At 42.6% G+C, this 12,789-nt stretch overlaps 3 protein-coding genes across 14 annotated transcripts in view; 1 reads left to right on the top strand and 2 right to left on the bottom strand.

Annotated features, from left to right (window-relative positions):
• Positions 1–10,539, bottom strand: part of ARHGEF4 (Rho guanine nucleotide exchange factor 4) — a 156,600-nt gene extending 146,061 nt beyond the window's left edge. Inside the window, exons 1-2 of one of the 2 annotated variants that reach the window (XM_083505747.1) lie at positions 10,073–10,539; positions 6,976–7,011 (exon numbers count right to left, since the gene is read on the bottom strand). In XM_083505747.1, coding sequence (XP_083361873.1) covers positions 6,976–7,011; positions 10,073–10,285 — 249 coding nt within the window. In that variant the 5' untranslated portion in view covers positions 10,286–10,539. Of the gene's footprint in view, positions 1–6,975; positions 7,012–7,121; positions 7,413–10,072 lie in introns of those variants that run through there. The other variant, XM_083505748.1, reaches the window with a different exon arrangement.
• Positions 1–12,789, bottom strand: part of KLHL6 (kelch like family member 6) — a 118,258-nt gene that overhangs the window by 48,339 nt on the left and 57,130 nt on the right. The window lies entirely within an intron of this gene.
• The window catches only part of GPR148 (G protein-coupled receptor 148), a 97,036-nt gene that overhangs the window by 32,955 nt on the left and 51,292 nt on the right, over positions 1–12,789 (top strand). The window contains exon 3 of one of the 11 annotated variants that reach the window (XR_014526826.1): positions 10,181–10,279. The exons of 9 other annotated variants lie outside the window; for them this stretch is intronic. The gene's annotated coding sequence lies outside the window, so the exon portion shown is untranslated. Of the gene's footprint in view, positions 1–10,146; positions 10,280–12,789 lie in introns of those variants that run through there. One more of the 11 variants, XR_014526827.1, reaches the window with a different exon arrangement.

The raw sequence follows: 12,789 nt of genomic DNA, 5'->3' as shown, positions 1-12,789 counted from the left end.
TTTCAGGTCTATTCAGGGATAATCCCAAGCATTGCTTTATATTGTTAGCCAGCCCAAAGTGGTGGAGAAATGTCAGGTTGCGCCCTTTCACTGGATCTGTGCCATCTACTGTCTATTGCTGGGCAACTGTAACTGCACTTTCTGCTCACCATTCATTGCTTTGTTTCAAGTTAGTTTTTAACAGACCAGGCATTGGCTACTGTGAGTTAAAAGGGTCTGTTCTGGCAGTGCTTTTATCAGCAAGTAGGTATTTGAACTAACTCACTCTCAAATATTTTAGACATGTTTTCTTTCTAAGTCTCACTCCTAAAAGATAGCCAATGCCAAAATTCTTTTTTTCCTGGGTGGGAGATATTTCACACACACACCCCACTCACATTCAGTGATATGCTCTTAAATCAACAAGGCTGGAGGATGAGATGCTCTAGGCATCTGGTGTCACATGGTAACCCTTGAATTTCTTGTTTCGTTCTGAGCAGAAGAGGGGAGAAAAACAACCCTCTTCATTTCCTAGAACAGTGGTACCTCGGGGTACAGATGCTTCAGGTTACAGACGCCACTAACCCAGAAATACCTCGGGTTAAGAACTTTGCTTCAGGATGAGAACAGAAATCGCGCAGTGACAGCAGCGGGAGGCCCCATTAGCTAAAGTGGTACCTCAAGTTAAGAACAGTTTCGGTTCTTAACCCGAGGTACCACTGCACATTCAACCAAAGAGTGTGGGTTCAGCTAGCGTGAAATAGCATTAGGGGGTGGGGTGGGTTTTTTGCATGATATTGCCTGCTCACCTGCAGGGGCTTCGTGCAGTTCAGAACCTCTCTGCAGGCCAGTGAGTCATGTCACTGGGGGCACTGACTACCATAGAAGGGAAACATGATGAGTAGAATGTGACTGGAGGCCAATACCTCTAGACCCACCTAGGTCAACATGCAACTCCTTATGGCTGTTCTCACGTTCCATTGCTACTTCTGAAGTGGGGAGTTTCCTCTGACGGAAGGTCCATAGCTTCTGTTCTGCATGAAGAAAGCCCCAGGTTCTATCCCTGGCATTGCCAGGCGGGACTGAGACTGCCCCCTGCCTGAAACCCCAGAGAGCCATGGACAAATGGTCCAGCTCAGGGGTCTGCAACCTTTAAGACAAAAAGAGCCACTTGGACCCGTTTCCGAAGAAAAAACAACAACTGGGAGCCGCAAAACCATTGCAACATTTAAAACAAATATATCTCCGGAGCCACAATCTGACAGCGGGCGGGAAGGTGACGTCGGGACGGTGCGTGACTAACGCACGCACCTCCCCCATGCGACGTCACAGCCAGTACAGCGCCCGCCACAGTGAGGAGTGTCGGGGCACACAATGCACCTCCTCCCCTCGCTAGTATCTGCCCCGGAGCCGCAGCAAAGATGTAAAAGAGCCACATGTGGCTCCGGAGCCGCAGGTTGCAGACCCCTGGTCCAGCTTGAGCTAAATGCATAGCCCTGAGCCCCCCTTTTAACATATTTGCCCTTTACACATGGTTAATGCTTGAAGAAGCCTAGGATTCTGGCAATGGTTGATAACTGAAAGCAACAAGACTTTAGCTGTGTACACACACAACTCTTTACTGTGTGCCAAGCGCAGTCCTACCACTAGTTTAGGAAGGGGTTTACACACGACATTGGTCACAATCCATATCTACCCTGAGATCTTGTGATGAGGGGCAGTATTTGAATTTAATAAACAAACAAATGCATTTTGATGCATTTCCACCGCAAAGCAACTTTGAAAAAGAACAGCCTAGTTGAGTTTTAAATGTGTACACAGCCTTAGCTCATGGTGAAACCCAAGAAGAAAAAGGAAGAGGATGCTCAAAAATAGCAGCAAACTCTCTAGCTTGAGAAGAAAGAGAAATAGCAACATTCTTGGTGGACAAGCAAACAAACCAGAAGGGATGGGGTAAGAAAAGATTAGAGGGTAAATATGACCTTGTGTCTTTGAAATATTTAACATAAGGGAGTGAGCAAACAACCATAAGGAAAGAGCAAGGAGACAAGATGAAAGGTTAACAATTGAGGGTATTAGAAATAAAAAGGCAATGACAATTAAAACCAAAAGACCAAATAAGAGAACCTAAAGGTCAAAAAAAAATAGAAATAAAAAGGGCCTAAGAGACACACTTTTATTGAAAGAGCTATGAATTAACACACAATGGCTTGGATCCATATTTCACTCCTACCATTGGGAGGAGGGAGGCAACTTTTGCAGAATCCCTCTTTTCCCTCAAGTACCTTGTGCCCTCCAAAAATCTCATCCAGAGGGTTGAGAGACTCCCCTGAACAGCATGGAAGGTGGCATTGGGGTCTGCAGGGGCAGGCAGAAATCAGCAAAAGTCACCTTGTTCTCCACCGCCAATGGGATCTCTCCACTGGATCAAAAACCTTCCACTGATAGAAGCAACTTTCCCATTTTCAGAAGACAAAGTTTGGATCCAGCCCAATAAGTACAGCTAGGTCACTCCCAGATGACCTGTATAATGACCTGATTTGCATGCACAAAGTTTGCAGGGAGGTCAGACGACTTTGGCAATTTATTGAACATTCATTCTGATTCATTTGTGGGAAGGTAAAACGTTGCATCAAGCATTATCCATAACATCTGGTATAGTTCCCCATCCATTTCCTTTTTCACACCCACACCCACACCCACAGTTTTGGAGGGAAGTGAGTTTGATGTGCAAGAGCACCAAATAGCACAACTTGAATTTGCCAGTAGTTGATTCAGTCCCACCTAAAAATAATGATAGTCTGGAAGTGCCTCTTGATTCTAGATCTCTTTGGGCCTTCAGCCTGATGACACGAGGGTCCTTCCTCATCCACACCTGATCTTCAGGTGCACATGGAGATAGCAGTAGGGATGTGGAACAACAATTGCATGTTGCTGTGACTTTTATCTCACCATAAACAAATCTGACTAAACGTTGAATAAAGAGTTGATGTCATATAGCCTCCCCCTAATTTTTGTGCAAACAAATCAGGATGAATCCTTAGTAAAACACTTGTTTAAAATATCTGGAAAGATCTATGGCTCTCTGTTTTATGCATTCCAATCTCTACTAGTCAAGGGTAAGCAAAAGACAGATTTGACAGTACATGTCACAGGCCACTGAAATCCAACTTTTTAGGCAGTGCTCTTTGTATTTCAGCAAAGAATACAGGAGTTAAGCCTATGTTTGTGTACATACTTGTTCGTATTTGTCCAGCTTGCTGATGAAATAGGAAATGTTTACATAATGAAAATAAATCATTTTAGATGCAATGACAATCTTGACTACTGAAATTAGTAACAATACTAGATGAACCAGTTGTGCTTGAAACATAACATTCTTTGTACTTGGGAGGTAACTTTTTCGTTATCTTAAAATATAATCTAAGGGTGGTTTTGGTGGTATATCAACTTTGTTTTATGCATGGTAGGTGCACCAAAATTAATAAACATAACTAAGTTGTGTCCATTAATTTCAGTGGGTTTACTCAGAACAAAATTAGTTGAATACCACTCTAAGCACTCAAAATAAATTCTATTAAAATTCTCAGAACTGATTGTCATCTACACTTGTATACAACTGGACTCTACTTTGAATCAAGATAGCAAACATTTCAAAATTGCACTGATTTTACCCACTGATTTCAAAACTGCGCTGATCTTTGGTTTCTTAGGATTTCCAAGCAATGCCAGATTTGAGGCTGCTAGTATAAAATAAGCAAATATGCAGAGTATTCAAGAACATTAGGCTTTTCACATGGTTTCTCCCCCAAAAACAAGTCAGCCTGCCGCTTCAGAGCCAAGAATGTTTCTTCTGATGAGGTGTGCTTTTATTGGCCACCAGAGGGCAATCTGTTCATATTTTTACCAGAGCAATCATGTTGCTAAATATGCAGAGTTTGTTTTAATAATGAGCGTGAGTGTGTCCACTGGATAACATAACTTATCCTGGATGCTGGAAAAGAAAGTAAACTGCCACAATTGGCACCAGTTAAAACTGGATGCAGAGCATTAAACTTATTTTGTTCTGCGTGGTGAAAACCATGAAAGTAACAAGGCACACAAACGCAAACAAATATTTCCCTTCCTTTTTGGATAGGCATAAATCATTCTGGGAAACTTTGGGGAATTGGAACAGCAGGTTTTAGTAAAGTTCAAGCAAAGAGTGGCTTTGGCTGTTTTTACCAAGAGAGAACTAAGAAGGTTCCAAAGCAACCTGCTGAGATAGCTCAGTTGGTAGAGCATGAGACTCTTAATCTTAGGGTTGGTGGGTTCAAGCCCCACAATGGGCAAAATATTCCTGTGTTGCAGGGGGGGTTGGTCTAGATGACCCTTGTGGCCCCTTCCAACTCTACAATTCTATTATTCAACCCATCTTAAATAAAGCTCTGTTTCCATGTAATTTGGAATTACAGAATGTGGCCCCTCTGGTGTCTGACTGTGACCTCTGGTGTCTGACTGTGGAGAAAGACAACATGTACTGTTTGCTATAGAAATAGTATAAAATGAATGGGTTTTTTAAACGTGGATTTTTATTGTTTTTAACTTGTTACACAATAAAAAAAGATCTAGATGTGATGGACAATAAATCTGCTTGCTGCTATTGAATGAGCAGAGCACTTTAAGCAGCTTAGTTCCGAGCATTTTATTTTACAGGTTCTGGTGCCAGGTCGCTGTGCAAAATGCTGACCAATCCTTCTTAGAAGCCTGCAGTGCTGCTAAACAATGAAAGCTGGAGCAGAGAAGCAGAACACTTGCAAGGAAAGGGCATGTTGAATGAGCTGGATTTAACCAACAAAAACCCATCAGCATCCTCTTCCCTTGCCCTTTTGACTTGCAAACAGCACCTTGACAGTGGCATGAAAAGTAACTATGTTATAGATGTTCTAACATAGTTGAAGCATATTGTTTGAAAGGCATTTGTTAGTAAAGGACAGTTTCTAATGTTTAGTGGGGATCCAATCTCCAGTAGTTAACAAGAGGTACAGCTATCAGCAATTTATTATCTCAGAATAGGTTTCAGTAAATCTGTTCTGTCAAAGGATGATATTCCATTCTCTCAGTGCAATGTCTGAAACAAAGAACTCACACTGTAGTTTGAATGCAACCATAAATTGAAAAATTCTGAATGTATTTTGACTTCTTCTTCCGTGGACATCATTAAAAACTTGTCCTCCCAAATCAAAAGTGAAATCTTCTAAGTCGGACATTCAGAGAAAGTCCCATCTTTTAATCCATTGAGCTTGACTGCATGGAAGCTCCCACAGCACTAAATTAACATATGAATTGAGATCAAGACACAGTGTGAACTGATTGTGATTTAAATGTATAATTCTGGAAGTTTTAAAAAAAACAACGGCTCAGAAAGTTGCATTTGTGTCATTTGACATTGAGCTGGAAAGAAAGCCAAACGATTGCAACACTTTGTCATCAAAATTCATGGAATGAGACTTCATGGGACAACAATACACACCATACGTTTAAAGCACAAAAGACTCTTGTAGTTTACCCCTCACACAAAGCTACAGTTCCCAGAACCCTCAACAAACCACAGATCCAAGGATTCTTTGGTGGAAGCCACATGCCTTAAATCTACAGTGTGGCTTCGTCTCCTGGTTTGTCCTTCTACCAAATCATCATCCCAAAGCACGCTTGTTCCCTTCTCTTTAATTTAAGGAGGCACCACTAGGACGAGGAGCCAGTTATTCTGCCTGCCTCCACTACATTTCTTTCAATAGCAACCCAAATGAAACAGGAAGCTGGATAAAGCACAAAACAGGCTGCTTTGATCCAAGCCCAGTGGCATTTCAAAACAGCTGCAATAGATAAGGTGCGCCCCATATTCCATTATCTCTTCATTCCTCATTTTCCAGAACACAGTTCCATCAGCTACACTGACCTTTACTGTTAGAATTAGGGGGGCTAGGGTTTTCCTTTGCTTTTTATTTATTTTTTTTCTGTGTGGAAGGTGAGGATGAGTATTTTGCATTCAGGGTGGGTTTACTCCCCCTCCACCCCTCCTTTTCCATACCATTCCCTGACCTCAATGGGTGGGTGTTGAATGGGTTGTTGGGGGTTTTTTTCTGTCGGTTTTGTATTCCTGCTGGACACAAAAGGGAGGCCTTGTGGGGAGGGTCGCCTGTGTGCGTACATGCGCAGTTAGGCGTGCGGTTAGGGAGGAAAAGAGTGAAGAGTGAAAAATGCACAGTGAGCAACTTACAGAGATAATCAATGGCTGCATAATGAGCAGCCTCCTCCTTTGAATATTGATTAGTCCGTTCTGGCAAGAATCTGCTCTGGGGAGGTCGGCACTCTTGCCAACTGCTTTGTGTGAAGACAAGGGAGGAAAAGGATGTAAAGTCCAAATAGCTTGTTGTTGTTGTTTTAATTGGGGAGGGATGTTTAGAGCCAACGTTATGCAGGAATGGAGGGCAGGAAAGCTCAGCTGCAAAAGTGATAGAGACATTCCATGTTAATATAGCTGTTCACATATTTTAAATTGACATTGTTTTTGTTATTGATGTCAAACTTCAGTAGAAACATAACCCAAGAAGTTGGAAATAAGATATGTGGTTGACATCTTTGTAATTTGGAAATCTTACGGAATGTTCTTCTTGTGAAATATTAGGTTGCACAATAGCTTTGTTTCTACCCCAGTGTGTGTGTGTGTGTGTGTGTGTGTGTGTAAGTGTAAACTATATAATCAGAATGAACTGGTAATTATAGAATCTTCTTTATGTATTGTCTATACTATAATATATACTTCATTGTTTCAATAAAAAGAAAATCTAAATTTCTTATTTAGTGCATGTACAAACCCAGAATTGTTTTGAATAAAGCTCATTTGCCCTAAGATTGTTCAGATGAAACTTTTTGTTAATTGTCCACAAGAATGGGTTGGGAGTTTGTTAATGAAGAAGCATCTGGTGGCATTTTATAATTGATATGAAATCCTACCTTTTGAGAGGCTGAGCATCTTTTCTCCAAAGCTCTCTGCAAAGGAAAGACAAATAGCAAAAGTTAGGGTGGCCGGGGAAGGGGAAGGGGAAGGGGGAGGGGGAGGTAGGAAACTAGCAGCAAAGCAAACATCTACAAACACCCACCCAATTCATCCGTGGTGCACTTTCCCTTCTGATGACTTCAGTGGAATCACCCCTGGGATAAATTTGGCTCTGTTTCTTTGCCAAAAGAGAACAACAGAAGGCTGCGAAAGGCAGCTGGTTTTGCATTTCTTTTCTTCAATGGCTCTGTTCATTCTAGTCTGATGATGGAGACTGTAAACAAAGGCCCTTCATGCAAGTTCATTGTGTTAGGCATAATTAGACAGTATAGTCTCCGTAGCTATACATGCCTGCAGTCACGTTGCAAGGGTTTGCTTCTCACTTAGGCTTTATCTTATAGGGTAGGAGGAAATTAGGGGGTGGGAGAGAGATAAAATAGAAGTTATGTTGTGTTCAGACTATGGCTTGATAACACTCCCTAATATTAAACTAGGTTAGGGTATGCCCCCCACCCCTTCCTAAGGAGGCTACAAAATATTTTGCTAATCTTATTGGAAACAGGTCTATAGAATCACAGAATTGTAGAACTGAAGAGTTGGCAGGGACCATGAGGGTCAGCTAGTCCAACCCCCCTCCAATGCAGAAATCTTTTGCCCAATGTGGGCTTGAACCCATCATTCTGAGATGAAGAATCTCATGCTCTACAAAGTGAGCTATCCCAGGCCCAATACACAGCTAAGGCTCAGGATGCTTCTGGAAAAGGGATTTATACTGCAAATGGGTCACCCTGCTTTCACAAATGGGTCACTGGCAAGAGTTTCTTATGTTTTGTTAAAAAAAAGTCTTGGGTTTTTCCAAGAAAGGGAAAATCAGGATATAGATGGAGAAGGCCCAATATACCTTTCGGGCTTGCATTTTGATACAGATTTGATACAGTCCCACAATAAACCCTCATCTGAAAGCACCCAGTGTACAGGGTGAGTCCTTTAAAAGAGGCCCCATGGATACAAAGTACATATGTTCCACAGGGCCTCTATAAAGCTTATCTTATTGGAAATAGGCCTTTAGACAGTGAGGGCTATCTCCCTAGGAGTCTGAATTTCTGATAGCTGCTGGAGCATCCATTGAGTACCACTGGCGGACAATGGTGGGGGCGGGGGCATGGTCCGCACTGCGTTCCATCCAGCATGCTCAGCGCTCGCCACGCCCTGCGGGTGGTGTGCCACGCCCCCGGATGTACGCTGCTCCCGGTGCCAGAGCAGGTAGTTTCACCACTGTCGAGTACAGCACACTTTTTAAGCCTCCCGCTCCATTTGCCCTGCTTTGCCTTCTAACCTTGGTGCCATCTGTCCTGCTGCTCCTCTCCCCTGCACTCCATGGTCGTGTGGCATACTCTATGGACAGTGCCTCAGGCTGAAGAAGTGCCACGGAAAGAGAGCAGTACAGAAGAAGCCAGGGAGGGATGGCGCCATGGGTCAGGCGCAGGAGCTGGACACAGGCTGGGAGAAAGTGTGGGTGGAGATGTAGGAGCCAGGTGGTAATCTTTCCAATGAAATTTTAAGTGATTGGGGATGCAGGAGGACCCTGAAGATCTAGCACACTTAGGAAGACAGTAGGGTTTCATTAAATCTGAGAAATGCTGTCATCTGTCATTTTCTGACACTTGGATGGTCACAGAATGTCATTATCATACCCAGTGGACTTTCTCTTCTCTTATGGGTTTATCCTGATCATGGGGCACGGTCAACTTCTGTGCATAAGGATGTGGCCACATTGCAGGATCAGTGGCTGCATTTAAAGCACTTACATTTAAAGCACGTGGCTTCCCCAAGGAATCCTGAGAACATGGTATTTTAAGAGTCCTGGGAATTGTAGCTCTGTGAGGAGCAAACTACAGTTCCCAGCATTCTTTGGGGGAAGTGATGACTGTTAAAGTGGTATGGGTGTGTTTTAAATGTATGGTGTTGGTGTTACCACATTTCAAAGGACTAACAAACACTGCAAGTATCCGGAAGAACTAGCTTCCCCCCTTATCTTGAGTTCATCCCCATTCTTTTTTTGCAAGGAAGTTAAAAGGGAAAGGATGGAAGTTCGGAAGTTCAAATATTATGCTATATACAGTTTTATGCAGCTGTGAGTTATTATTTCCATATCTACTGAATTTCAGTGTTTTGAGGTTTTCCCTAAAACACAAATATCAGAATGTCCCAGAGGAGACTTTTAATAACATGTTAAAGTACCTCTTTCTTTCCTTTAACTATTTAAATATTCCTCTGTTGCTACAGATTTTAGAGGTTAGTTTCTTAGAGGTTACATCAGAGCTATTAAGACTTCACATTGTCTAAACTATATACAAGCTGGTTTTAAAAGTCAGGCCTAATATTGTCACATTCCAGGTCAACAGAAATCTCTGCAGTATTCAATATTCATGTGTTCTGTAAGCCCGTCAGCAGTTTAGGCGACAGTCCTTATAACTGCTTATCTGGGAGTAAGCCCCTTTGAACTCAATGGGACTTACATCTGAGTAGACATATATAGGACTCCCCAGATAAGTACTACAAGGATAAAGTTGAAAAATACAAGGAATAGTTCTTTTTTTCACTTGTTCTCTCATATCCCTAAATTCATTAATCTGTTTGGTAGAGAATGACATGTTTGTTTGTCTGTTTATAAAGTATTTATATACCCCGTTTGTGGGGGGGGGGGGACCACAACACTTTACAATAATACAACAATCTATGCAGCAAAAACCATATTAAAAAGTTACAATAGGAAATCAACTATTGTGGAAAGATGTTAGAAGTTTGGGTAGGGGCTATTATTTAGCACTGTGAGAGGGAGATAAAAGACAGTGTTCCTTGGATGTTTTTCAGTTGTTTAGCATGCCACATTTAAAGGCAACCTTTTAAAGGCCTTTTAAGCATAGCAGCACCCTCCCTTCTTTTTAAAAATGCCTTTAAAAATGACCACTCAGCAGAGAGGGAGCAGGAATGACCTGCATTTCTAAAGTTAACTAGTAATGCTCCTCCAGCCTTCTGCAATCAGCCTCTTACCTTACAGAGTTTCAAGATTAGCCAGCATGCCAGATATGCTGTCAGCGTAAACTTTGCCTCCATGTATCTCTCAGGTAAACAGGTAAGATACATTTGTACAAAATCCAGGTCATCACTGACACCGGCATCCGTGCCGCCAGCACTGGCACGAGCCTCCTCTTCTCGTCTCTGATTCGGTCCTCCTGATGCACTCAGAAGCTTGTTGAACTCCATCTTATCAAATATTTCTTCGCCTTGGACAAAGCCACAGGCAAGTCAGATCATCCTTTGTTGCAAGTCTGCAGTTAACTCTTCCCGGCCGCCAAGAAACTCAGCCGCTGCAGTCAGCCTGGAGTTGGGAGGATGCTGGAAAGAACTTCCTAGGACCGAACTGCCTTGGCTTGTTGCCTTTCTGTTATTGAACAAGCTCTTGCAAATGTGTGTTCAGCTACAAGATAAATATAGCACTGACTAGAGAGAGCCTTGTCATACTGCACAAGAATACTCTCATGGTTGCCAAGAGTGAGGAGAAAGATTCCATTTAGCCAAAGTGCAAGCCCCCCCCCCCCCCGAATCAGAGCTCTCTTGTTCATGTTAGGAAAAGGGGGGAGTGAGTAAAAGGAAAAGCTATAATCTATGAAAACTTTTTTTGGCCAGTTTTGCTTCCTCAGACGAAGTTCCAGTTGTAGATAGAAACAAAGTTCTTGTGGGGGAGAGATGCCGTGTTGGGGGTTCCCCCCCCCCTTCCAAACACAATAATTCATTGTTTGTGATTATTTCATATGCCAAACTTGTGAACACTACAGATTTCAAAAGAATAAATGAAGTGTCCTCCATGGAGTAAAGCCAAACTATTTTGGATTAATGAATGGCTCTTCTGCTTTTCTAACCCTGCTGTCTCCATCAGAGTTTTGTTTTTTGCTTTTTTGCTCAATTATTTAAAGTGGTTCATGACATATCCAGACAGCATGCATTTGTCTGTTCAAGGCACACATATTTATACTCCATTGTTTGTACCAGTTATACATGAGTTACACACGGTTGGGTCCTTTATTATACCAATCCCTAATTGTGTCCATTGGAATCAGAAATGTACAGGTTCATACACATCTTTAAGATCAACTTCAACTTCACAGTTGTCAATGCATCATCTAGCTTAAATCATATTTGTTGTCATTGCATTTCCTGCATCTAAAATTCAGATGTAAAACTCACACCCGGAACTGGATCCATTTCAAGTTGGCTCCCACATGAACAACATTCACAAGTGATACATTCAAAGAGTAAAAGCCTTCTTTTATCACCGGCAGAAAATGTGCTTAGTGTCCCATTGTCTTCACCGGAGCGCTGCTGATGCACCAAGAAATAGCAACAGAGTTTACATTAAGCATGTCCATGCATGGGCCAAGTGTGTTGATTCAGAACCATCTCACAAATCACACAGTACTATGATCCCCACTATTCCACAAGACAGTCATGGACAACTGTGGCAGAATAGTCTCCATGTGGATCATCAGCATCATCTCAATCAACAGGATCCAGCTGTCTGAAATTTCTGCTTAGTGCTAAAGCATTACTTTTGCAAAGCTCCTATGTGGACATTGTCATAGCAATGGGCAAGACAAATAGTCCATTTTCCGGAAAAGTTTTTTGTGAAAGCTAAAAGGACTAAAGCTCAGCATTAGAGCACATCATTTGCATGTGAAAGTATCAGGTTCAACCTCTGGCATCTCCAGGTGAGGCTGGGAAGGACTGCTGTGCTTCACCCTGGATTGCTGCTATCTGTCATTATAGACAACACAGGGCTAGGTGGGCAAAATGTCTCACTTGTTATAATGCAGCTTCTTACCATTCACTTTCCACTCTCCTGTATGTCCGAATGGAAAGCAATGATCCCAACAAGGAACAGCTGTGGGATCTTCAGAGTGACACAGGTAATAAGGTGTATGGCTTAGGGGGAGAACACATATTTTGGATACAGAAGGTCCCGGGTTCAATCCCAGCCATCACCACATAAGGCTGGAAAAGGCTCCTGACTGAAACATTGGAGAGCTCCTGTTAGTCAATGCAGACAGTGCTGGTTTGGATGGACCAACAGTCTGACTCTTCCAAATCCCCATCTTCTGCACAGCTGCGGGAAATACAATGACTCCAGGGCTGAATTGCTGACTTGTTTATTTATGACATTTATATATTACCCATTCAACTAAGTCTCCTGGGCGGTTAGCATCTTATTCCAGCACCATGATGCAAAGCAGTAGATTTAATTCTCCCCTCGTTGTTAAGACACACACTCTAGGCAGTTCGTGCCAATAGACTGATTGGATATGACCTCCATGCTAATAAATATCAGCTTGAGAACCTGCATGGAACTCTGGGACAAAGCTGTACAGCAGCCATTAATGTCAGAGCTCCTCAGTGATATATATAGAATACAAAGGAGGAGATCCAATTACAGGTGCCAGCAAATCTTTAATATTTTAATTCCCATTGGAGTGTTGCTTCTTACTCTTTCTTGGGGCTTCCCAACCAACTCCCTGTGGCTTAGTCCTCCCCCTGGCCTGAAGGTACACAGTGGGGCTTGTCAGGATGACTTGGGGGAATGAGACAGTGTGGTGTAGGGGCTAACATCACTTGAGAGTTCACATGCCTATATAGCATGAAGCTTGCTGGATGACCATGGGTCACACAACTCTCAGCCTGACCATCTCACAGGTTGTTGCATGCCTTCCAAGTGT

Source organism: Podarcis liolepis (assembly GCF_965112155.1).
Source record: "Podarcis liolepis genome assembly, chromosome: 5".
NCBI lineage: Eukaryota > Metazoa > Chordata > Lepidosauria > Squamata > Lacertidae > Podarcis > Podarcis liolepis.
This window is presented reverse-complemented; position numbering and strand designations above follow the sequence as displayed.